This window comes from Sinocyclocheilus rhinocerous, unplaced genomic scaffold, assembly GCF_001515625.1.
Source record: "Sinocyclocheilus rhinocerous isolate Xijiao unplaced genomic scaffold, SAMN03320098_v1.1 scaffold1043, whole genome shotgun sequence".
NCBI lineage: Eukaryota > Metazoa > Chordata > Actinopteri > Cypriniformes > Cyprinidae > Sinocyclocheilus > Sinocyclocheilus rhinocerous.
Genome location: NW_015642610.1, coordinates 2,446,870 through 2,473,870, shown reverse-complemented (window position 1 = coordinate 2,473,870; position 27,001 = coordinate 2,446,870). Strand labels below are relative to the sequence as shown.

Sequence of the window (27,001 nt, the reverse complement as noted above, 5' to 3'; positions counted from 1 at the left end):
TGTGTGAGTGTTTGTGTGTGTGTGTGTGTGTGTGTGTGTGTGTGTGTGTGTGTGTGTGTGTGTTTGACAGAAAGAGGAAGTGCAAGAATTGCACATTTTGCTGAAATAATCTTGCAACTTATCAAAATGAATTAACTACATTTTTCACACTTTGCATTTGAAAGACATCATGCTAGAATCACAATAATAACACTTAGAGCATATGATGCCACTGTTCAGCAACATCCTCAATCAAAACTATATAATCTTTTATCTGAATAAAATAACAGCATAAATTTAAGTAATCCAGATCTTGAGGATATCTTGTCCACTAACACAGTAATATTCATCTTAAACATTTAAATAACAAATCAGTCAACCTGCAGCTGTTATATGAAAGTTCAAATTCATATTATAAAGTATGCTGCCACCTCTGAAATTGATATTAAAGGGATTAAAAGGATTTAGTCACTATCAGTGGAATCGGGGACTTGGCTTCCAGTGTATGAGTGAATAACAGAATAACAGTGTGATGAGTGGGGAGAGGTTGACACACACTGATGTGGGACGTGCGTGACTCCAGCGGACGCTCTTCTGCTCACAGCTACAGTGCTCATGAAGTTCAGCTCTTATCATCGCCTATAATTTCATTGATCTTTTATTATTACAGGAATTGCATTCCGTCTGGAGATGTGACCTCGTGAAAGCGATTTTGTGGGTAGTTTGTGGTTAAGTTCGCCGGATGCGTTGGACACCTGCCCTATGTTCTGTAAATACTATAATGTAAGTATACAAAATCTCTTCTGAGGTAATGCAGTTTAAGATGGATTTATATCACATTTACCTATATTACAAAAATGTAATTATTAGTATATTAATAATATTCATTACGGGTCGCTTGTATTATAGATATTAGCCTATTTACAAGACATAGTATTTAGTTCACATTTAAAACTGTAAAAACGCTAAATAATTTGAATTAAAAGCTGACTAAAAGTTGTCAAAAGATTTCAAATCTAAGTATAGACTGTCTCTTTTTTTTACACATCAGCCTGATAGGGTTATAGAGATGTGACGCAAATTATAGAGAATAATTTCATTATTTGTTGTGAGATCTGAGGGACGTTGGAACCGATTTCTGAGTATTTGAGTTAATGTTACAGTGTAATTTTCAAAAGTTTAATATTCTTAACTGATGATGACCTTTAGGTTTGGATATATAATGTTTTGCCAGTGATTTGTGCGAATGGATGACTAGTTTATGTGGGCTCGAATGAGTCTCTGGCCTGAGGTAAGACCAAATACTGTCATCATAAAATCTAAAAGTCTTATTGAGGGGCCCTTTCTGATTCACTTGTGTCCAGTTGCACCTTCATTAGCATTTCACATAGACAGAGACAGGATTATTTGTAACAGTGAACAACACTGACTACTGACACGGATTTGTGGCTAATTATAACTGAATAACCTGAGCTTTGTAAATGTATATGGACATGTTACATGTCATCATTCCTTAGACATCCTGTTGAAACTGTGCAAATGTGCTATTTATGGAAAATCATTTAATGCATCATTGACCAGTTTATTATTCCACTGCTGTAATGTTCCGTAAATACTGAAATCAAAGAGCATGAAAAAGGCATCAGATGTACATGTAATTTCAACAATAGCTATAGTGCTTTAGCATCATGAGTGCTAGTATAGTACAGTAATAGACCAATATACTGCTATTTGACCATTGTGAGATTATAATTTCATTTGTTTTAACACTAAAAGTTTGGGGTCTGCTGTAAAATTGATAATGTTTTTGAAAGAAATCTCTTCTGTTCATCAAGGCTGCATGTATTGGATCAAAAATACAGCAAAAACAGAAATATTGTGAAAACATTATTACAATTTAAAATAACTCTTTTCTATTTGAATATATTATAAATGTAATTTATTTCTGTGATGGCAAAGCTGAATTTTCAGTAGTCATTACTCTAGTCTTCAGTGTCACACGATCCTTCAGAAATCCATGCTGATTTGATGAAAAACATTTCTTATTGTTTCTTATCGATGTTGAAAACAGCTGTGCTGCTTAATATTTTTGTGGAAAGTGTGTTACTTTTTTTCAGGTTTATTTATTGAATAGAAAGTTTAAAAAAAACAGCATTTATTTGACAGAAATCTTTTGTAACTATATAAATGTCTTTACTGTCACCTTTGACCAATGTAATGCATCCTTGCTAAATAAAAGTATTAATTTCTTAAAATAAAATCTTACTGACTCCAAACTTTTGAATGGTAGTGTATTTCGGCCATAATAAAAAGCCATATGGGTCGACCACTAAACCTGAGTCCTATATAAACATTTCACTGTGTGTCAGTCTTTGTAATATATAGGCAATATTTTTTGCATTGTAGCAAATGAGCTAAAAAGGCAAATATTAATAATGAATCATAACTTGTTGTAATTAATTATAAATATTTGAATCAGCTAATGGAATATTACAATCAGCAAACCTGTTTGCCCAGCAAACACCCAGTGTTAATTGTTTATTAATTCTAAGAAATGTTTATTTCCGGGTATGGGAAATAATGTCCTTATTGTACAATACTATACAATACTATACAATACAATGCACAAATTATGCATGATTAGGGACTCCAGTTATGAGCAAAACAACATACAACCTTGAGTGTGATACAAACGAGACTTTATTAACTACACTAAACACTTAAACTATTCTAACACACACACACACACACACACATACACATGCATACAGTTTAGCAATGGAAAGAGAGCTTAGTACAGCAGAGTACAGGAATGCAAGAAGTTATAGTATTGTTTGAGATTCAGCAGATCAACAGCCTTGAGCAAACCATCAGTTTCTTAGTTCTAACACACCCTTCTTTAAAAGGGGTGGGGATACTTAATGGATCAAACAATGAGACTAAGTTTAATACTTGCATGTCTTGCCCATTTGAATAAAAGTGTCCTGATGCAGTTTGTTGAGGTTCCAGTTGATCTTGGCTGATTTTTTCTTGATGAGAGAGAACCAGCTGAAATCTGAGGATCTTTGGTGAATGGAAAGACCAGGCCGCAGCCTGGCACAAACTTAGGGGTCCTTAGAAGACTTCTAGCTCAACACCCTCATCTTCCTCATCTAAAAGAGCCGCCCTGATCTTGTGATCAGTGATCTTTAAAGTGTGAGGATGGTTCATGCAACTCACAGAGTGGGTTTTAAAGATTATTTGTTAAATATAACAAATAATTGTGTGTCTGATCAGTCAAGTCGTTACAGCATCGTAAATATTCATTTTCATCGTATCACTGTTTTTTTGTCTTTATGGTTTGCTTAGTTTGTTGATGGAGAGGATTTCGAATGACAGCCGGCACAGTGGTCATCACAGGTGGAATTCTGGCTGCCATTATCTTGCTAACTATTGTCACAGTTCTGTGTTACTGTAGGCTGCAGGTAAATCTCCTCTACTGCTCGTCTCATAAGTAACTCCCTCTTCTGTACTTACTTATATATTGAGTGTGACATCTCACTCTGCCCATTAGTATTACTGCTGTAAAAGAGACGAGTCAGAGGAGGGGGAGGAGGAGGCTGACATTGCCAAGGCATCGCCAAATCCACCGCGCCAACCGAGTCCACCTGAGAGTCCACTGAGTCTTCAACATTTCCCTGAATATGCGTCCTCCAATCAGTTGCTAATGACTGCAGAGCCCTTTGAGCCCAACGGACCAGTAAGCTATCCTCAATACTTCCTGCGCGCACCCTACAGACCGCCCCGCTCGTACACTTTCTGCCCGGTCCTGCTCGGGTATCTGCCGCTCTACATGAGCCCACAGGAGGGGCTGCGTAATGGGGGTGGCAGGATCAGCTACAGGACACTGCAGCAGGAGGAATTAGACCTGCCAATGGAGGCGCCCTGCTTCCACAAACTCAACCTCATCCGCTCTGTCACCATGCAAGAAGTGCTGACTTATCACAGCATCAGCACGGATGTGTAGCACCTCATATTCACCTAAAGCATTGTGTTATTCACAATTATTGTGCTGCTTTGCCGTACCAGGTTGTTCAATTCATTGTATCCAATACATCAAATGTATGTATGTATGTATGTATCTATCAGAAGGATAGTCATGCCAGTGCTGCTTAGTATCATTGAGATGCAATTAGAAAAAAAAAAATCTGTAGAAAAACAGAAAAGATACTGGTAATACAGGACATTGTCTGTTAAGTTTACAGATATTTCCTTTAACCCAAAAACATACAAAACACAATCCATAATTCAAAATACGGATGAAACACCTGTGAAAAATCAATATGGATCAAAATCAATTCCTTCATATTAACACTGTACATTGTGCCCTATTTATACAGACTTTTCTGACGGTGTGTAATAAAAATAGTTGCTTTATTATTATATATATATGTTATTATTATTATGTAACTAATAGGGCTTTTTAAGGGCATGAGAACTGGAGTAAAATTTTGATATTTCACATTCTTTTGTCTATCACAGATATTTACTGCTGTAGTGAAATAGTCGATTAAAAGATATATATGGTGTGGATGTATGGTATATTTAATTTGTGAAATGATAATACCACCTGCAGTCATAGTTTTACATGTGGATTGTAAATTTGTGTGTCTGATTGTGTAATATAATTGACTGATTTTATAATTCTCTGCATTCTCATCTATGCGTGTAGTGCCACTCAGTTTGCATTGATTTTGATCAAAAATAACTCTGAAGTCACCAGAATAATGATCTGTTATTGTCTTTTATCTTTTTCATTTGTTGATAAATGCAAGATTTGTTAACATTGACATTGGCTGTGTGAGAATTTAATCACCGAGTTTCAAGCTCTTGTGGTGTGATAAATTAACATATTAAACTGCACATGCTGTTTGCTGGCCAGCAGGTGGCATCAGTTCTTGTGCAGAAAAAAGGACCTATAATTGGTTAATTAAAAACATCAAACAAGAGAAAAATGTGTGTGTGTGTGTGTGTGTGTGTGTTATGTATGATGGCCATTATGCAGATGAATATTGCTGAAAGTAACTATGATTTCCGACTCCCTAAAAATGATTAAATGTTTTATCATCTTAATCAGCTTAAATAAATGTAATTTACACTAGGGTTATTATATTTAACTAAAAATACGCATGAGACCATTCCATGCATTATAGGGTGCATTACAAGGCATACTTAATGCATTAAAACTACTTTTATAATGCATTATAACATTAACTGAAATAAAACGTATTTTGTTTCAGCTAGTTGCCAGGGCAACATATCTCATTTTTGTTTAGTTTAAGTTGAAGTACTTAACTAAAACAAAAAAAATAAAACTTAATAAAAACGTATTAATATCAACATACAAAAAGCTAATAATATGACAAAAACACACAACAAAATTACTAAAATTCTACCTAAAATGAAAATGAAAACAGAAACTATAAAAATAAAATTCAATCCAAAATATGATCTGAAACTATAATAGTATAGGAGTAATACTAAAAATAACACTGATTTACACTTTATTAATGTAAATTATATTAAAACTTGTACTAAAAATATCCAACCAAACAACACAACCACAGCATTTCATTGGAGTATAATATTTAATATTTATAATATTCTGAGAGGTACACAAAAGTTTTTCTACAAGAAAATCAAATTACTTACATTTGATTGCCTTTTGTACTTGAGGTAAGGTAGTACAATATATTAGGTTTAGTGTGTCTTAGTGAAACAATATATGAATCAGATACATTTTCAACTATAGCATGTTCAAGTGTCAGGACCAGTGTTGGGCAAGTTACTCTGAAAATGTAATCAAATTACTGATTACTGATTACTCCTTTTAAAAGTAATCACGTTACTGTTCTGATTACTTTATTTCAAAAGTAATTAGTTACATTACTAGTTACGTTACTTTTTTCTCCATTAAATTTATGAAATCCCAGCATACACGCTCCCGATAAATATTTTTTATGTTTAGATATTTCTATTTTGCGGGAGTCCTGTGAATCATTTTATTCTCCCGCATCCCGCACACACACGAGTGTCTACACGCCCGCACCAGCACTCGCCCATCTTGTCCCGCGCCGCACTCTGTTGCGTCGGGTCTCTAATCCACTGGCACTTGACTCGACAGTGCGTGTGCTACATCCTTTTTACAATCTCTAGATTATAAAACACTGCATTCTGTCAGCAATGTAACGCGGCAGTAACGTAGAGACTTCGGCTTGTAACTATACTCTAATTACTATTAAAATTATAACGTGTTAAATTACTCCGTTACTAAAAAAAAGTAATCAAATTACAGTAACGCGTTACTAAGTAATGCGTTACTGCCCAACACTGGTCAAGACTCACTCAATGACAAGAATAAAATGACTCGGCTATGTCAAGTTCTGCTAAATTCATTGTCAATTAAAATCAAATGAATGAAATACAAGAATGAATCGGATACACACATAGAATGAGAGAACCCAATAAAACTACTGCTGTAACCAATAAATTAACATAAGCCTAGGTCTAACCATAGTTAAACCGGATAAAAGTAAACAGTAGAGCATAAGAGCCAGCAGTGGCTTGAGGCTCAGCCTGTGTTTGGATGTACAGTACTAAATCAGCCATCTTCAGCCAGAGGTAACATTCAGTATCGACCTCTGCCACTGCCAGATAATAAATGTCCAATAAAACCTGACGAATAATAAATCATTTTAAGACATGCAATATAATCCTCTGAGCAATAATCAAATAATTTAATATTTCCTTAGTGTATCCCACAATCACAGGACACTGTCATATAGCTATCATTTTGTAATACTGACAGTAATGCAATTTTATGGATATAGCTTAAGATATAAACAAATACGGATTTAAACTTCCCTTGCTGCAATCCTTGAACAATCTCAATGCAGATGACATGAACGGATGAAAACTTGAGTGGTGGAGACGAGCTAGGAAGCTCGTAGATTACGGCAAGAATGGCAACAGGCCTTACTGTAATACCAGTGACTGCACAGATTCACCCTCAGAGCCAGCGAGCAGTTGGTGGTGGGACGATCCTGGCAGTTTTCATCTGGTGAAGCAATGATGGAGTTAAAATTCATGTTATTTATGATTTCTCTGGATCTATAGCACATATTTAGATTTTATAATATGTAAAATTACAGTCAGAAGGCAATGCTTCAAGGTGCATATTTCATATTTAAGGGATAGTTAACCCAAAAATTTAAATTCTGTCATCATGAATCACCTCCATGTTGCTCCAGACATGTATAACATTATAAATATAATAAATGCAATAACAAGGACTGGACAAAAGGCATAATGATGACATATGACACCAATTGACACTGGTTCTCTCAAGTCTTGAGACCAAAAATGAAACTATATTATAATAATGATGTCTAATGGGGACTCATGTCACGGTGGGGACCTAAATTGAGGTCCCCACGCGTAAACAAGCTAATAAATTGCACATAATGAAGTTTTTTGAAAATCCTGTGAAGGGTAGGTTTAGGTGTAGGGTTGGTGTAGGGCAATAGAATATACGGTCTGTACAGTAGAAAAACCATTACGCCTATGGAGAGTCCCCACAAGGATAGCTGACCAGACATGTGTGAAATAAAGATGAGCTGAAGTAAATCAAAGTGAAAAAAAAACATATAAATAAAATCAAATTTAAAATATGAACAAAAACTATATTAGTATATTAATGATAAAATAACACAGTAAAATAACACTGAGTTAAACTCTGTCGCTCATCACCAACTCGACTGAAAATAAATTACTTCTTGTCACTTTGCTTCATATTAGTATCACTTTGAAAGTCTCTTGTTGCTTTATTGCATTGTGCTTGATTAAAACACAGTTACAGATTTTTAAACTGTCAAAGATAACTGGTGTACATTTCAAATCGTGACAGTGTTCCCATCTCACCGGTCCCCACTCAGACGCTGTCCATTGGCGCTCACATGGAGGGCCGGTGCAGTTTTTGGTAGATGCTGGGCGAGTTGCCTCATCACATGCATGGGTTTCATCTGAGCATCTGACCTCTCGAGTAATCAGACCCCTGCGACCACATTTAGCTGGACACTACACAACCAACACAACAATATAAAATTTAGCTTTGTTCCTCTTGTTTTAAAAATAAATGTAATAAATCTATTGTTTATGCTTCAAATGAGACAAAAAAATTGCCAATGCGGTAAGGCCCTAATTCAACATAAACAATTCTCATATTACACAGTTTTGCTACTCATATAAATTGAACTTGTTAAAATGATGTTTGGGAATTTTTACTGGACAAGACAAAAACACTGATTAAATTTTTTTTTATTTATTTGCTTTTATTTATTTATTTGCAGTGTATGGAGGTTATAATGGAGAGTTTACTAAATGTGCTCTTAACCTACCTCTGACCACTCAGCTACCTCCCACTGAGGGCCACAAGTGGGGCTTTTACAGGACCGGCGCTCTGGGGGGCGCTCTAGTTGTGCCTCTATACAGAGGTCACTGTACACTGAGCTGTCTAGGCCAGGAGCCAGCATCTTCCAGCAACGCACGAGGCGAAACTGGAAACCTTCTCCACAAGTCCGAGAACACTCACTCCAGCTGCTTGCCTCCCATCTACACATAAAGACCACAGTAAAAGTTTTGTGTCAAGTTCCCGTTTTCATGGGACATAATAAAATGATTGGAATGGCATGAGGGTGACTAAACGATGACAGAATTTTTATTTTTTGTTTGGTTTTCTTTACCTTTCTTGTCTTTTCTACAGAGCCCCCCGCAGATATTTTTAATGAAACCTGAGAGGTTTCTGTCCCTCCATTGAAAGTCCAGGTAACCAAAAATTAGAAGATCCAAAAAGGTCATAAAAGCATCCTAAAATGAATCCATACATATAATATACTTCATATATAAACACATACATAAAATGCATCACATATGGTAAACACGAAAGCTTATGCATACGTTACATGCTAAAACAAACCTCATTGGTTCTCACGTATCACACACGCACAGCTGAGCTTCCGTGTTTACCATATGTGATGTGCTCTATGCATGTGTGTCAATCATTGTTTAGATGTAAATAAAAGCCTAAACTGAATCTGTTCATCATAAGAAGCGGTCATATCTCTTCACGAGACTTGAATTAAACCACTTGATTCATCCGGATTCGTTTTACGATGCCTTTATGACGTTTTTGGATCATCTAAGTTTTCTGTATGTCATATACAGGGCTCCATACTTTTTCTTTGCATTTCTGTGACAATTGCTGCACACGCACCTGGGCTGGCATTCTCTGCCAATGCAGAAATCATGAACTGGCTCTGGTCGAGTCAAAGCGTCACAATAAACATCATCCACTTCAATGCCATCATACCGCACACACATGGCAAGTGATTTCGACACACCTATTTGAGGAAAAAAATCATTGTATAAAGGACTCCCCACATTAACAAACATGGTTATGAGGAATGTTTATGTGTGGATGTTTGCGTGCACAGTGACTATTAAGTTACAATGCCTTGATTACCTATTGAGCAGGTCACACTGCAGGGCTCCTGTGAGGACAACTTCCAGCGGTACAAGTCAGCAGTGCTCAGTTTGTTCTTCTGAAGGAGTCTTTGGTTATTCCTGCAGCAAAGAAAACAGAGCATCTCAGACTAGGCCACAGTTCAGCCACCTGCACTGTATATTAGGCAGACCGTTCATGTTTGTTGATGCCGAGACACCAACTGACACTCCAGTCATAAAACCACTGACATTTTTACCATTCCTGGTCACACTCATTACCTTAATGTCAAGGCTGGAAAACAGCACATTCCCTCAACCAGACAGGAGCAAATAAAATTTGTTCCTCGTGATAAATTCCTGGGATTTATCTGATGCGACAAGCTTTGTCTGTACCTGAGTGATCGATGGCACTTTTTTCCCACAAATAACAAAACATCTTGAATTATGTTTCTCAGAAAGTCCGTCTTCCTTACATTCAGGCCTTCTCTTCTTCTCCCCACCTGGAATCTTTCTCTTCTGCTTCGGATATGAGTAAGGGCATTTCATGAGATGTTCTTTATGATCTCTGGCAGAGGGGCTGGTAATGCAGTGTTTGGACGTGGCGGAGGGAACCCAGCATGAATTATAAATATGATGGAATGCAATCCCGCCAGTCTCTGCTTGGCCGTCTCCCCTCGGCGCTCTTTGAATGTCTCAGAGAACGTTAACAAAAAAAAAAACCAAGCCAGAGCTTGAGTCTGCAGTACATTCCATTCTCCCACGAGCAGGGCTGTCCCATCCAAGCCCATCCAGCACAGCTTTGGCATGCCAGGGTGGAGGGCTAAGACTCCTAACATTTCAAACTGCTAAAAGAGCCAACTGATAAAAGATATCCACTGGTTCATTGTATGGAAGACTTTGGCATGATCTTGATGTTAGAATTGGAGTTTTGATGACTCATCCTGCACTACACAGAATTTTATCCAATCAAATGCCCTCTAGAATGAGAATGCGCCTCTCATTAACACCACTGACCAGAAAGTAGCAAATTATGCTTCATGTTTGTGATATAATTAAAGCCTATTGGCTGTTTTTTTTTATTGAATTATTAAAATATTACAAATAAAATAATTATTATAAAATACAATACAGTTCAAAAGTTTGGGGTCAAAAATATTTTTTGAAAGAAAATTAATACTTTTATTCAGCAAGGATGCATTAAATTGATCCAAGTAAAGACATTTATAATGTTACAAAACTTGAATGTATATATAATTGAATGTAAAATAATTTTTACTATTTTTCAATACAAGATTTCTGAAGGATCATGTGACAGTGAAAACTGTAGAAATGACTTTTAAAAAATTCTGCTTCACATCACAGGAATACATTTCATTTTACAATATATGAAAATAGAAAACAGTTATTTTGAATTGTAATGGTATTTCAGAAAATCTACTGCGTTTTTGACCAAATGAATGCCTTGGTAAGCATAAGATACATAAGACAAAAATCTTACCAACCCCAAACTTACTCGACGGTAATGTACATGATCATGTTTACCTGGTGCGATTGCTGCGATTGCGTAAAAGGGAAGTAACAGTTCTGTTTAGGAGCAGGAAGTCCCCCGTGTCATTTCGTCGGTGTCCGAGGGTGAACTCAAGCAGTGAGCCATTAAGACCCGCTTGCTCAAGACTGCTGTAGTCTAACTCCAGAGGGCCTTCAGAGGACAAGCCATCTCTACGAGTAAGAAGCTGATTGGTCGAGATGTTGACAAGGACACCATTGGAGCCAATCCGCTCTCTCAGCAGCACTCTCCAGATGAGGTTTTCAGAGTTTACTATGTCCTCTGCAGGTCTGCTCGCGGGAGCTACACCAGGGGCTCCTACTCCACTGGGCCAGCTGCAGTTCCCCTCTTTTAAAACAAAGAAGGTTTGATTCATTAAAGAAAAGATAGAATCATTTTTCACTGAAGAATAATTCATTTTGCTTGAGAGCTGTACCTGTTAAGGTACATCTGAAATAGATCCTAAAAACTTGCTCAGTACCAAACAAAAACAAAGTCTGGGTTTTAAACGGATCCCTGCAGATCACTGCAATCAATAGCAACTCATTTAAGAGGATTACAGCTAAGTTTTTGTTGTGAATGCTATATATAGTTCCGAAATTCAAAGGGTAAGGTTGTATCATAGACTATAATGCAAGACAGGGGCACAGCCTTCATCAGGACACCCAACCTCATTTATAATTATTAATGTCAGAGAGACAGCAAACACGAATGGCCGTAATTTTATGACTTCGGTGGAGGGAAAATGTCAGGCATTTTTCACCCTTTCTAGCTAATCTTTGTTTTGGCTGATGTATTATAAAGAACTCCATAGGGCCAGTGTAAAGAGGCCTTTTAACTCACTGATGATTGCCCAGTGAGCCATGCACTCTCTCTGTGTTGTCTACTCTCCACTTACTTCAGATACAGTGAAAGCATATGGTGGCAAAAATGTGTTTTTTTTCCCTTTAATAAAAAGTTCACAGTAAACTTTTTTTATTGTTTAAGTCCTCTTTCATTGTTTAATTTGTGCAACAGGTAGGGTATGACATGGGAAGATGATATATATATATTTTGAAGTGTAAAGTTAAAGTGAGACCCTTGGGATATGTTGTTACTATATTTGGTGTTTTTTTTCCCTAATTGTCTTTTATATTTATATCTTTAAGAAAATTTAATAATTTTATTATCTTCATTATTCATCATAACCTTTAAGCTAATTGAGCAGAATCATTCAATTAGAATTCAAAGCCTAACATCCTTGAATTAAAAATATATAAATCATAGAATTATATAGTTCTAGTTTAGATCTATTAGATCTATTCCATTTTTATATATTTACATAAAAACATTTAATACAATCTCAAATTTGATTCCTCATGATATGAAACCCAATAATGCCAATAAATGAAATTATTGGAGCTACATTAAGGTACTTTTTCCAGAAATGTATTGACAAAACAGAGCAGATGTATAGACAAAAACGGATATTTACCTGTATACTGGACTTGTGTGTTAGCATCCTGCTCACAACTAATGTTCGCCATCTCATACACTTCATTCGTTTCCTGGCCAGGCTTTTGTCCTTCCACAGCCCGTGGTCCAGTGGTCTGTACCTGGTTTCCCTCCATCTCAGGGACTGTCTTATCATGCATGCTCTCATTATGGTGTAAAACACTCCCAATCTCCACAGACACCAGACTGGATCCTCCTTGGGGGCCCGTGTAAATGGGGGGCTGGGACACAGAAGCCATAGAGTCCCTCATCACTGTGTACTCGTAGGTGATATAAGGATTTTGGCCGTTTTGGTTCCAGACCTTTGAGAGAAACGACAGTGACATGTCTAACAATTAAGAGACAATTAAGAGAAATATGTTATGATAATATCTCATTTTACACTTGATGGGAAACAAACATTATGGACTACTCTTTCCCAGAGTTAATAGTTATGCTGCAAAAAATCATGGCAATAAAAGGGCACCGAGGTTGAAAAATGTCCAGAATACAATATTTCCCTTTTCATCCTACATTCGTCCCATAAACCCAGATTTAAGTGAAATAATTGAGTCATTCCTCCTGGGACAATGCATCAGAATATTACGCAGAGTGAACCATTAGACCTTTGGCCTGCACTAAGTCAAAGCCATGGTTAGCCAGCCAGTGAGATTACCCATGAGCCCTTGGCGGCGAAGAGAGGACCGCGGCTACAGTACCAGAACATTGATGGGCTGATCGATGGGCCCTTTTGCCACGATGTACTCGATCCCCGTCTCATACACATCAGTAGGCCGCCGGTATTTGAAAATGGTCCCTGCTGCATGGAAGTTCTGAGGGGTGTCCACTTTATATGCACCATTGAAGAAAAAGTTCCCTGCTTGGTCAGTCACCGCTGGAAAATAACAAGGGTGAGATATAGTGATGGGAAGATTGGATGATTTTATTGATTCACTCGTCTGCTCTCATTCAGCAAAATGAACTAATCTTTATTCAAGTCATTTCTTTCATTTGAGCAGAGTTAAAATGTTACATATTCAATAGCCAAATTCCCCCAAATACATCCACCAATGCAATCTTTGATCAAAAAAATATTCCCAATTACAAAATCATTTGAATGCAGCCAAAGATAAACTATGAGAAACATAAATGATTCATTTGTCACAAATCGTACATGAACCAACCATCATTGGTAAATGTCAAGCATGTAGATAAAGCCTGTGTTTTGTATATATACTTTGAATTAGCTTCTATTTTTTGTTTTCAGTTTTCATTTAATTTTAGTTAATTATTTTAGTCAGTTTTTATGTCCTTTTTTGTTTTTGTTTTTTATTTCTATTTAGCTTTAATTTTTTTTATTTCAGTTTAGTCATTTTAGTACTTCAACCTAAACTTATTTCAGTTAGTTGCCATTTCTCATTTTCATCAAGTTTTTTTTTAGTTCAAGTTTTTTTAAATCTATTACTTATATTTTATTTTATTTCAGCTTTATTTCAATAAACGAAAACAATTTTTAACAGTTTAGAGGTTTTTTATCAACAATAACACTGATTACAAGGGCAATTATTGTGGGTTTCAATGCTCAGATTTGTGCCCCATGTCATGGAAAATGCTTGATATTGCAGATGAAGTATGAAGTATTGTCATACTCTGAAAGTCTAACACAAAGTGTAAGCCGTTCAAAGGTTTGCTCACCCAGGATATCTGCAGACTTCTTCCTCTCTATAATCTGGATGTCCCATGATCCTTCTGGGATTTGAGTTATGAAAGAATAGCCTTCGAAGAAAGAGTTCACTTAATTAGAATTCTGGTTCCTTGATGAATTTACTAAGAACCATTGAATATGAATGCCATTCTACAAAACACTGAACTGACATTACCTAAACTAGAAGCCCCACGGCGAAAGTTCCCAGTAATACGAGTGCAGCTGCTCCCATCTCCCTGACATACGCCGCACTTATCCAGAGTGTTGGGGGAGAAGAGGACCCCATCACATCCAATGGGCTGCAAAGTTACACATCAGCTTATAAATTTAGATCACATGCCTGAGAAAAGTCATATGAGGATAGATCTTATAGCAATATAAGCTACTTACTTCACATCTCCCGTTTACACACACGCCCCTGTAGTTGCTGTACTTGCAAGACGTTCCATCACGTGCAGGTACCATCAACTGTCTTTGACCATCAGAGGTGGTGCAGTGCAAGTCACATGGATTGCTGGAGATATGAACGTAGTCATCTACAGGAATATAAACAGAGTTCATTGTTTTAATGTAAATGATACCTTCACAGCACAGCTTCATTAAATAAAACCGTTAATACCGGGATAGAGAGGTTTCCAGTGGTAATTTTTTCCATTGTAAACCTGAGAGTTGAATGACCAGCACTGCTCTTCTCTGAAGCTCCTTCCTGTAGAAGGACATTCCTGTAATTCAAAGAAAGACATTCAGTTGAACATAACGGAATCTGGCTTTACAGTCTATTTGGTTGCAATAGACATTAAAACGGACTAAAAAGAGCAAATTATGCATGCATTAATAGTAAGCCTCAGGTGGAAGTGGAACGTGAGGCTCGTTGTCAAGTCAGGCATCTGGGATGCATTTCTGTTGGACTGTCCAAATGCATTGTGTGTGTGTGTGTGTGTGTGTATGTGTGTGTGTGTGTGTGTGTGTGTGAGGAAAGGAAAGACAGATACTGTGAGCTGACCTTTGCATTGCAGAGATGATACTTTTTTGCATTGCCTGTGCATGTCATGTTGTCTTTACCGGTTGTTGTTTTCTTTCTTTGAAATAAATTGTTTTAGTTTAGTAGCAGTTGAACACAACAGGACAGTTATTACACTCACAAATTTTTTTTCCGATACCTAATAAAACATAAAAAATGACATGATTTATGTTTAAGGATTAGAAATGGTTCAAGGAAGAAAACTAAAACCAAAAAAGTTTTTTTTCAGAATGTAATAGAAAAGTGGTACAAAAACATTGAATTTGAGTAGGCTAACTTACTGTATGGAAGCCCAAAAAATCATGCTAGAATAAATCATATCAATTACATAAGTTGAAATTCTGAGATAAGAAGTCAAAATTGAAACAAAAAAGTTGGATACAAGTATGAATAAGTGACATTTTTGTCATAATTATTGCTTAGTATCTCACAATATGATTTAGTATGCCATAAATTGGACATTTTATATCATAATTATGACTTAGTATGTCATAAATACGAATTTTTATCTTATAATTTAAACTTTATATAATTATGACTTTTTATCTCATAATTATGTCTTTGTACAGCATGTCACAAAAATGACTCTTTGGCTCATGTTTTCATAATTACGACATTTTTATCTCATAATTTACGAAGTATGTCATAAATGTGACTTTTGTTCTCCAAATTATGACTTAATATGTCAGAATTTTGACTATTCATCTCATAATTTTACCTTTTCATAATTACTTACTAAAGCATGAATTTTTTTTTATGTGGTGGAACTGGGATTTCATACTAACTAGCAAGCATATTGCCGTATTTTGCAGGTGGAGTGGTTGTATACAGTAACAGATTGTTTTTATAATAGCTTTATAAAATGTATTATAAAATGTAATATGTGCAGCGAATGTTTTGTGTGAAAGCCACTGACCTTTGCTGTAGACAGTGTCTCTCCTGTGACATGACTCCTCCTCCACAGGTGCGTGTGCAGGCGGTCCATTTTGTCCACTCTCCCCACCAGTAGGTGATCACCTCCAGTCCGTCCTCTAGACTGTTAGAGGCAACACCCTCTTCCTTTGGCAAATAAAGAGTTCATTTAGAAAATCAACATTGGAGGCCAACATCTATGCTAAGAGCACGCTATAACATTTCTTATATTTGTAATCTTTGAAATAGAGTATTGCAATATATACCGCAAAAAAAACAGTGTTTCTTGTTAACATAAATCTAATGAGACGTGGGTTTTGATTGATCATAAAAATAAAAAAAATAAAAAAAACAACTTTACAAACCTGTCCTCTACTTGAGAGATTACCCAGAGACAGAGCCAGCGTTACAAGACCAAGCAGCACCAGACTGCTCTCCACATACTGGGCCCTTGACCAGATCCTCATCCTGTAGGGAATGAATATTTGGAGAAAAGAAACTGAATAATCTCTCGGAAAAGAGGTATGATTATGGTAGTTCTTTACAGATCTAAGCACAAGGGAGCTTCAGTTCACGTCTGCTATATGTTCTAAGGATATCTTTGAATGGATGACAGTGAGTGTAGACTATATTATAAAAACCTTTATTTTTAAGAGTGTAGATAAGACATGACCAAAGAAAATGAGGCGAAAATCCTCTTCTTTTTAGATGCATTTTTTTATTAAACCAAGCAAAATTGCAGTTGAGTTTGACACCATTTACTTTGATGTATGAAAAAGAGGACATTTTGCTAAATTTCTCTTTTGACTTGACAATGGAAAATTTAAGTCTTTCATATATTGGTTGTTTCAAGTTAAATGAGGCGAGTAGATGCTTTTTTGTTTTGGGTGAAGCAAAAATGCTACAAATACACTTGGCTTAAAAAATATTAGGGGCACGTGCTCTCTCGGTTTGCATGGGCATGACATTTTTGTTGCCAGGAACACATGAAATACAGTGAAAGAAAGTATGAGATTCTCTAGCTTGTATTTCAAGTGACCAGTGATGCAACAACTTACATGCACATAGCTGCATTCAAATATATAACCACCATAAAAAAAATCACCAAATCACACAAAGTTCTCCAGTTCTCCTGCATCTCATGTCTCCTCATCAGACCTGCACCTCCAATTAGGTAGGCTCCTTTAAAGTAAGCAAACTGATCGTCTCACTCTGTTTGCAGTCTGGCTTTTTCCTGGCACTAAATATTGGTGACAGGTGTCTTAAACTACCCACTGGAGCACCTGGAGTTCATTATCCACCCTAGACACATGCAGCTGGAGCACTGCCAGCTCGCCAAACACTCGTCTCCAACAGACCCCGCAGCGAGGCTGTGACGGGCGAGACAGACCTTACTCTTCTGAGCTACCCAGGCCACGAAAGAGAGTAAACACAGGCTAACCCCCTTCCCCCTTCCCCCCTCCCCTGGGGCCTCCACTCAAGGAAAGAGGGGTGTTTTTCTTTCCCTGGCAGCAGACAGAAAGACAGCAGGGCCGTTCCCCATTTGGGGGAGCATGCCCTGTCTATGAGCTGGAAGCAGACTCATCCTTCACTGGAAGAGCTTCTGGTCACAGGGACCAGACGCAAGGATTCCTCAGTTCTCAGCAGACTTCTCATGTCCACCGCCTTCAAGTGGAAAATCAATGTTGCAGCTTCCTATCAAACAGGTGAAGGATACAAACCCACAGCAGAAGGACAGTTAAGACGAGGTCAAGCATGCAAGTGCTGAGAAACCAGTGTCATAACACAAATTTATCCAGATGAAACTGAAAAATTGAGAGCAGATAATCAATAAAAAAACATTAAATTTACATTTATGAATTTGGCAGATACTTTTATCTGTCAAAGGGATTTCAAGCTATGGATTTGATCCTTTACCTTGTCCATTTAGACATTTTTGTGACTCATCCTATATTGATACTACTGATGTTATAACTGATATTACTTTCATACCTTTATCTACCTTATTTTTTAATGTGGAAAAAAAGCTGTTTCCCATGAATGTTTGAGTCTGCTGATTTATTAGTATTTATTATAGGTAAATTAGAAAAATAACGTGCAATAAACTGTAAACTATTTGCGCTACAAACCAATTTTCACTCAGAAATTGCTAGTAAATTTCACAATTACAAAGAAATGGCAAGTAACACATTGAATTAAGCTTAAAATTTTGAAGTAGAAAAACTGAAATATGTATTTTCTTGTAAAACATACATCAATAATCTTTGTTTTATTTACTTAGAATTTTTTTTTACAGTGTACCAAGCAACATCAAATGCATAATGAATTAAAGTAACTCAAATATATAGATGTAGCTGACACCAGAATCCTTAGTTGCTCTCTGGATTACACAGCTGTCTGGAATACTTGATTCTGATTGGTTAATTGCAGCAATTAGTAGTCAGATATTTCCTAATATTCACGTCAAATTTAAGAAAAATTGTAACGCTCCAAATAGAAAAAAAAAAGAAAAAAGAAATCCTTTTACTGCAGGTGTAATTCACCTCATCCATGGCAATACTATATATCATTCCAATTTTCTGGGTAACTTTCATGTCTGTGGTATCACACCACAGACTCACTCTTTATGGTTTCATACAAATGCAGATAGTTATCAACTCTAGTGAATATGACCTTGGAAAACGTAAGTGTTTACATTACTGTAATACTTTTACAGTGTTCATCTTGTTGCTAGGCAAATTGTTTTGTATATTGTAATGGACCGTAATTTTGGGAAGTTTTTGGAGACTATACATCAAATTATAAAATAATTTCAAAGTAATCAAGATAATGTACATTCATTATCACAAAGAAGTAAATAGATGAAATAGAAAACTTACTTTAGAATTGTTTACCTTACTTCCAGAGCCCTGTACATGACATGCAAAAGAAAAAATAGATACCATGGCCATGAATTAAGAATTCATTCCTCCTTTTTAGTTAAATCATGGCCACTTTGTACAATTTCATTCCCTTGTTTTAAATAATTTAAATCATGAGAAATAATTCTTAATTCATGGCCACAATATCTTAACAATAACAATATCTTAATTAAAACAAGGGACCAAAATTATACAAAGTGGCCACGAATTAATTAAAACGGAGGAACAAATTCTTAATTCATTGCCAAAATATCTCTTTTTTTTCGCATGTCATATGCGGGGCTCTTGCGAGGCGCCATCTTTCTCATTTAGTTGCTTTGGCTCCTGTCCACACTTGAACTGCTCGCTGATTTCTTGTGGTTCTCCTCTTCCATTTATCATCCATGGTGATTTATTTAGGTGAGTAGCAATTTTTAAGATTAATATCAAATTCAATTTCCTCTTGACTTACACCTTGTCAAAACCACACATTCATTTTCTTGGGACTTTTCAAGTGGACACTTCAAAACATGACTTATTATAGCTAAATATATATTAACATACATATAACTGTTAATAACAAACAGTATGGCCTCACTGCAAAGCACCCCCCACCACGCCACTTCTCCCCTGCCCCTCCGGAGGTCTGTGCACACCACTGCTGCAAAGCACCCTTTCTATGTATTTATACAGAAGTTATCATTAAAAAAATGTACCAAGAACATTTTCTACTTTGTATTTAAAGCAAGTCTCAGCTGTTCTCTGCCGCTGGAACCAAACCCCAACCCCCACCCCAGGTGACCATTACTGTCACTTTATTTCACTTTCATCCAGCTCTTTGCTTCAGCAGAGCAGTTAACACTGTTTGTTTGGGTTTGTGGAACAAGTGTCTAGTCTGCTTGGCTTCCAATACTCTTTCCCAAAACATTGGGCACGATTCAGCAAAATGGACACACTAACACACACACACACACACACACACACACACACACAGTCAGTCCCACAGTAAATATTTGCCCTTACCTGCAGTCCAGGGGCAATGTTGGAGCTGAGTGCTGCTTGGACAGTGTGGGTGGTGCTGGTGGTGGTTTCTAATGGTGTGCTCTGAGGATGTGCCTTCTAAAGAGGGTAAGGTGTGCTCCTGCATCCCTCCTCTCCCCCTTCCTCCCTTCCTCTCCTCCTCCCTCCCGCTTTCTTTCCTTCAGTCCCAGCAGGAAGAGAGTGGCAGCGTTTGGGAACGCCTACGTGAAAACACTTTCCCGGCTGGTGCCAAGCTCATGGGCTGCCGCTGCTGTGTGGTGGAGCGGAGCCACAGTGCCACAGACTCAGCCAAGCTGCTGTCTACTGGTCTCCGCTCACAGACAGACAGGGAGGAAGTTGCCGTTTCCCACAGAGAAGCCCCCACTGTACCCCTCCTCATCACATCAGTCCATTCACCCTCCACACACACACTTTGTCTAAGCCAGAACATCCTCTCTTGTGTTTCCCGCTGTGCAGTAATACCTTGCATGTCCCACTACTGAGACCCATCGGTACCACAGGCCACAGTGTAAGAGCACTTAATGGGAGTACTGATAACAATCCTAATGACAACAATGAGTACAACAAAGATGGAGATTAGTGGCTCTGAAAATAAAATTAAATGGTGACCAGGCAAACCAATAAGAAACAGAGAACTCAACAAATAATATATAATTGACAATAAAATGAATTAAATGTGTACATATAATGATATGAATAAACTATTTAAATCACTATATATAAAAAAAAAAAAGATAAAAAACTTTCCTTCAGTCCCAGCAGGAAGAGAGTGGCAGCGTTTGGGAACGCCTACGTGAAAACACTTTCCCGGCTGGTGCCAAGCTCATGGGCTGCCGCTGCTGTGTGGTGGAGCGGAGCCACAGTGCCACAGACTCAGCCAAGCTGCTGTCTACTGGTCTCCGCTCACAGACAGACAGGGAGGAAGTTGCCGTTTCCCACAGAGAAGCCCCCACTGTACCCCTCCTCATCACATCAGTCCATTCACCCTCCACACACACACTTTGTCTAAGCCAGAACATCCTCTCTTGTGTTTCCCGCTGTGCAGTAATACCTTGCATGTCCCACTACTGAGACCCATCGGTACCACAGGCCACAGTGTAAGAGCACTTAATGGGAGTACTGATAACAATCCTAATGACAACAATGAGTACAACAAAGATGGAGATTAGTGGCTCTGAAAATAAAATTAAATGGTGACCAGGCAAACCAATAAGAAACAGAGAACTCAACAAATAATATATAATTGACAATAAAATGAATTAAATGTGTACATATAATGATATGAATAAACTATTTATATCACTATATATAAAAAAAAAAAAGATAAATAAATAAACTAAATTTTTTGTTCATTCTATTTTATATAAATATTAAATGAATGAATTTTTGTTTAAAATATATTTTTTTCATTGTTTTAATTATGAATCTAACTAAATTGTATGTGGTTCCTGCTTAAAATGAAAATAAAAAAATGACACATTATCTTATCTTCTCAAATAAATGTATCTTGATTTATGTATGATTATTTTGCCAAATAAAACAGAAATACTGATTCAGAAAGTGATGCTTTGCAGTGTAATAAAACACTCACAAGAGTGTGAGGAAGAGAGTGATGGATGGAGAAAAAGACTTGGGCAGCACAGGCAGATAGTTGAGACCACCATGCCTGTGTGTGACGTGTACATTTATAGACCACATGTTCTCTTCGTTGTCTGTCTGCTCTGTACATTAGGGACGCTTCGCTACACTTAAAGCTCAATCAAACACTCCTCTCAACCACAGATTTGTATGGTGATAGACATACTTCAGGAGATTTGCACAGTCTGGAAGTCTGGAGGAATGGTCGCTTTTTAAAAGCCTAAAATTATAAGGTAGAAAACACAGGGAAGGTCTGTGTGTGTGACACGAGAAGGAGAGAAATCCTTCAATACTTCTAAGGTGAATGGCTGTGTAGGGAAAATGCATATTGATTGTTATAAACAGACAAGAAAATAGAAATGTTCCTTCAGTCTAAACTAGGGAATGAAAAACACTCCTTGTAGGTCAGAGAAAATCAAGTGTATTTTGTGGATAAAAAAAAAAAAAAACGTTGGAAATGTATAGACAAAAAACATTTATTGCTCTCTAACTAGCTGTCTAATGTACCACACATGAATGCATTTACTACATTCATAGACCAAACAAATGTTCTTCTCACACGACAGGCATGTTATTAGAGCCTAATTCTGCAGCGTCTATTTTGGAACAATGAATCAGCTCTGCTATGCAAACTGATTGTAAGCGAGGCAGATATGGGGAAATAAACAGACCTGCATTTTGATCACTACTTTCTAGCAGTTGGTTCATGCTATTAAGGAAAATATTTTGGTCATGAATATTTTTAATGCACGCTCCTCGGCTCCTGGTCTGTTTTTGAATTATTCACCAATGGTTATTCCAAAGAAATAATAGTAATAATCATAATCTTTAATCAACATCAAAGAAACTTTCTCTGAAACCGTTGTTGTCCATTAGGATGTTAACCAATTAATGTTAATGTTAACCAAAAGTCAAATACACTTTATACACAAACCTTTATTTTAAATGAGGGGTAAATATCACAGTATAACAGGGTTGAACAGAGGCAAAGAAAAATTCTGTATTTGCTTTTTCTCATTTTCAGGGGAAAAGCATGATAGACATGATATTTTAATTTCAATAATTAAATAATAAATAAAGTAATAATTTAAATTTTTTATTACATTTATTAGTTTTGGTCCTATGTTTAATATGGATAATGCTGCAGAAAACTGTAAACGTCTGGAAGAAACTGTTGAGACATCAGTAAAAGAAACGCTTGCTTTATTGTTTTTCCGATAGTGAATAATGATCGTTTTCTCAGGCTCTCATTTCAGTCAGCTGATAAAGATAACATACAGATTTTTAAGTCAACAGTGTATATTCCATTCAAAAATTCACATGCCAGAGGTTCTCATCTAGGGATTCAGATGAGAGTGCAGAAGATTTCAATATAACAATCCAGCTAATGAGTTGTGCCAGAATGTCACAGAAAGCCCTACAATTTAGAATTCTGGAACCTAAAAAATGGGTTGCACACCAAAAAAAAAGTGCATTTGACAAACTTTATGACTATAAACTAATTTGACTAAGGCCAAATTCAGTAGCTGTGCTACACAAGAATGTGGCCACAGTGAGATGGACGAGTGAAAGCAGTGATGTTGCACTTTCAGCACGTGACCCCAAATGTGACTCCTCATTCCTTAGCCATTCCAGGACAGGTCAAGAAAGTGGACTTGTCTCTAAGTATCTGAGGTTTGCAATCTCTCTGGTGTCTTGGAGAATCACGTTACAGTCACTTAGAAAATGTTGGGCGTGAGGAACACTCAGCACACTGCACCCTTTGTGTTCCTCTCGCAGGTGCAACAGCTGAGAGAAGAACAGCTGTGACTGACCGGCCACAAACTCCATAGCAAGACTCTCCCTCGTGTTCAAAATAACAAAATAAGGACTTTCCTCACTGCTGTGGACTGTGTGAAGTCTTATTTAGAAAGTCGTTAAAGCCACATCAAAAAAGCCAGAGGATACAGAAATAAGACAACGGACATGCCTTTGCGTTATGTAGGTTAAATCAAGAACACAAGCATTCACAGTTCATCTTGATGTCATTTAATGCGCTAAATTTCAATTCAGCGCATTAGTTTAAATTAGAGAAAGATCACTAAGTCACATCTGTTTCCTATTGATTTACATTGAACGTGTCATTGAAATCTGTTTTTATTTCTTTTCTGCCATTTACTCTGAATTAAAGATGCTGATGCAGATCATCTGATGCGTGGAGAAGTTTCTGCCGACTAAATTGCCGACTTTGGAATGTAAATATGGACTTTTCAGATGCTAAAATGTTCAGCGGCATAAAATAAGAGATTTAACAGATATAAAAGACATATTTTGACCACATGAAATGTGACCAGTACAAAGTGAGAATTTGTTCTTGGGTTCCCTTCACTCATTTAATAGGCTCCTGGTCTATCTGTACATCTGGTATGGGTCTACACAAGACTCACCGGTCTCTAATACAACATCCTAAGCCTACACCTCACCTTAACCATTCACATTTTTCTACCCTCAAAACCACATTCACGTCAAACACAGATTTGCAATGACGCATACAGGTGCTTTCGCGAGGCCAATGTCAATAACCCAATAAAGACAGTTGTTTCTACAGCCACTGCTGAGGATCGATTCTCCCATGAGAAACTCGATGTCTGAGACTCAACACATCGCCGTCCAGACTGACCAGTATAAGAAAAATCCATTTCAAAAAATTCTCTGTGCGCCCAACGGCACGCTAGGAATTTTTTTCTGTGGAAACACTTTGACTCAGCATTGACTCCATAGATTGTGAAGTTCACCATAAATGGCTTCACTTTTGTCCCGCCGCTGTTGTTCTATAATCCCAAACATGTGTGACAGAAGCGTGCCATGTGATTGCAGGCCTCTCCCAGTCCTCACGCAGACAGCTGCTGTTCTGATGACAGTGCGCATACGGACCCCTCTGAGTCCTTTAAACTTTAAAGATCCTCTAGAGGAGTGTGTGAGAGTCGCCCCTTCAGTCTCTCTTGGTCGCTTCTCCAAAAGATCTGGCGGTTTGAAACAACCAGACAATCTCTTAAGCCCTTTCAACTTTTCCAGAAATCCTACGGCCTTTTATTTGAGTCAGAATGGGAGCGTTTATCGCCAAGATGTTGCTGCCCACCATCAGCAGTTTGGTGTTCCTGCCTGCAGCCAGTGTTGCCGCCAAGAGGGGTTTCCATATGGAGGCCATGGTCTATTTCTTCACAATGTTCTTCACAGCGGTAAGAGAATAGGTGCTTTTATAGACACCATTTTCTGTATTTATTTGAAAGATGTGTGGAGAAATATACAGTACTATGGACTTGTGTATCTCTATTAGCTTGTGTATCTATCATTAGTAATGATATACTTGTTTTTAAGGGGCCGTTCACACAGAACGTGGTCTTGCATTTAAAAGCAGAACAAAGAAGCAGAGTCTAGATATGCACTTTTAAACTTCTTTTAACTTGACACACCATCTTAACAATGTGGCACTAATGTGTGAGATGCTAAAAAGTTTACATAGGTATTTTAATTTTGATTAAAATTTAGGTAAACTTCTATTTATTTATATTATTTTTAATATGTTTTTATGTCACATATTATTTATTTTATATAACCCTATACAGAAATATATATACCTTGTATATAAAGAACAATGTCTTGGGTTGAAAAAGCAGCAAGACAAAGCGCAATGGTCAAAAACGCAATTTTAAATGCAAATTTAAATTTTTAAAAAGGCAAATAAAATAAAACCTACATAGACACGATAGGTATGATATTTAAATTTCAATTAAAGCAAATGAGGTAAAATTCTATTTATTTATTTTATATATTTTAATAAATTATTTTATATTAGATTTAATTAATTTTATATAGCCCTATCCAGATATTTACATTTATGGAGAAAACAAATAAAAGGAAGTGCATTAGAACATGAAAACATATTCTGTGTAAACTGGCCTTGAATTCTTGATTCATTACAAAACAACCAATCAAGAAAAGTTCACAAAACTCAAGCTGCTTCAGTTTGCTCAATCTGAACCACAACTGATAGCATAACTGGAGGCATCTCTGACTATGGCCATAAAAAAGGTCTTCTTCGTAAATTTTACCAGACGAGAACGCTGAAAGTTTCATCTAATCTATCCTAGAGCCTTTTAAATGGTCATTTATGTTCTAAGCCGGAACCTTTCTATCAAGGTGACTTAGCAGTCATGTGTTTTCTCCATCTGTGCTCAGATTTACCATGCATGTGATGGCCCAGGCTTGTCCATTCTCTGTTTCATGAAGTATGAGATCCTGGAGTACTTCAGCGTGTACGGCACAGCTATCTCCATGTGGGTCACGCTACTAGGTGAGCTAATAATAGCATCTCTGTATCCTACAAATCTCAATAATGTTCTGTGAAGGTATGACATAGATATGCACTCCCACACGGGTCAAACAGTCAAACAAAGTGATTTAAAACAGTACTTTTTTTTTTTTTTTCATGAGCAGTGTGACAAGTGTTTATATCTTGCATTCCGCTGTGTCATGTAAAGAATATGTGTCCATTTGCTCTCATCCAGCGCTGGGAGATTTCGATGAACCCAAGCGCTCTTCGCTCACCATGTTTGGGGTGTTGACATCGGCTGTGCGAATCTACCAGGACCGCTTAGGCTACGGCATCTACTCCGGCCCCATTGGAACAGCTGTCTTCATGTTAACAGTCAAATGGGTAAGTTTGAGAGACATCAGATGCCGTTCTTACAGTGCTTTTTAAGAGCAGAGCTCCAAATAAACTTGATGAGGAACTGTATTTTGCTCATATTGACAACATGGAAACTCAAGATTTTATTATCTACCACAAATGCTTTCACAAGGTTTTACAATATTGTTTTTGCTTTGCTCCAGTTACAAAAAATGAAGGAAAAGAAAGGCCTTTATCCAGACAAAAGTGTTTACACTCAACAAGTGGGGCCAGGGTTCTGCTTCGGCGCTCTTGCTTTGATGCTTCGCTTCTATTTTGAGGTAAAAATATGAATGTGCAGCTCTTAAACAGCTACTGCAACTGGAGGAACACATTACACAAAAGCATGTTCGCGTAACTGCGGTAATGACTTGCTCATTTGCTCCTGCAGGAGTGGGACTACGCTTATGTCCACAGTTTCTACCATGTGTCACTGGCTGTGTCCTTCATTCTGCTGCTGCCCAAGAAGAACCGCTACGCCGGGACGGGACGCAATGCAGCCAAACTCAAATGCTACACCCTCTGCTGCTGTGTATGA

General features: G+C 37.3%; 2 protein-coding genes and 1 pseudogene across 2 annotated transcripts; 2 read left to right on the top strand and 1 right to left on the bottom strand.

The window, feature by feature from the left end:
• The first annotated feature begins 687 nt into the window (after positions 1–687).
• LOC107756287 (protein FAM163B-like) lies at positions 688–3,985 on the top strand. Its single transcript, XM_016573312.1, has 3 exons — positions 688–762; positions 3,328–3,443; positions 3,533–3,985. The coding sequence occupies exons 2-3, from the start codon at positions 3,351–3,353 to the stop codon at positions 3,983–3,985; spliced, it is 546 nt and encodes a 181-aa protein (XP_016428798.1). The 5' UTR covers positions 688–762; positions 3,328–3,350.
• Positions 3,986–6,948: 2,963 nt separating this feature from the next.
• LOC107756268 (ADAMTS-like protein 2) lies at positions 6,949–20,944 on the bottom strand (annotated as a pseudogene).
• Positions 20,945–24,838: 3,894 nt separating this feature from the next.
• On the top strand, positions 24,839–27,001 carry mymk (myomaker, myoblast fusion factor). The gene is made up of 5 exons (XM_016573311.1): positions 24,839–24,973; positions 25,974–26,088; positions 26,303–26,451; positions 26,628–26,744; positions 26,855–27,001. Exons 1-5 carry the CDS (start codon positions 24,839–24,841, stop codon positions 26,999–27,001), a joined length of 663 nt encoding a protein of 220 aa, XP_016428797.1.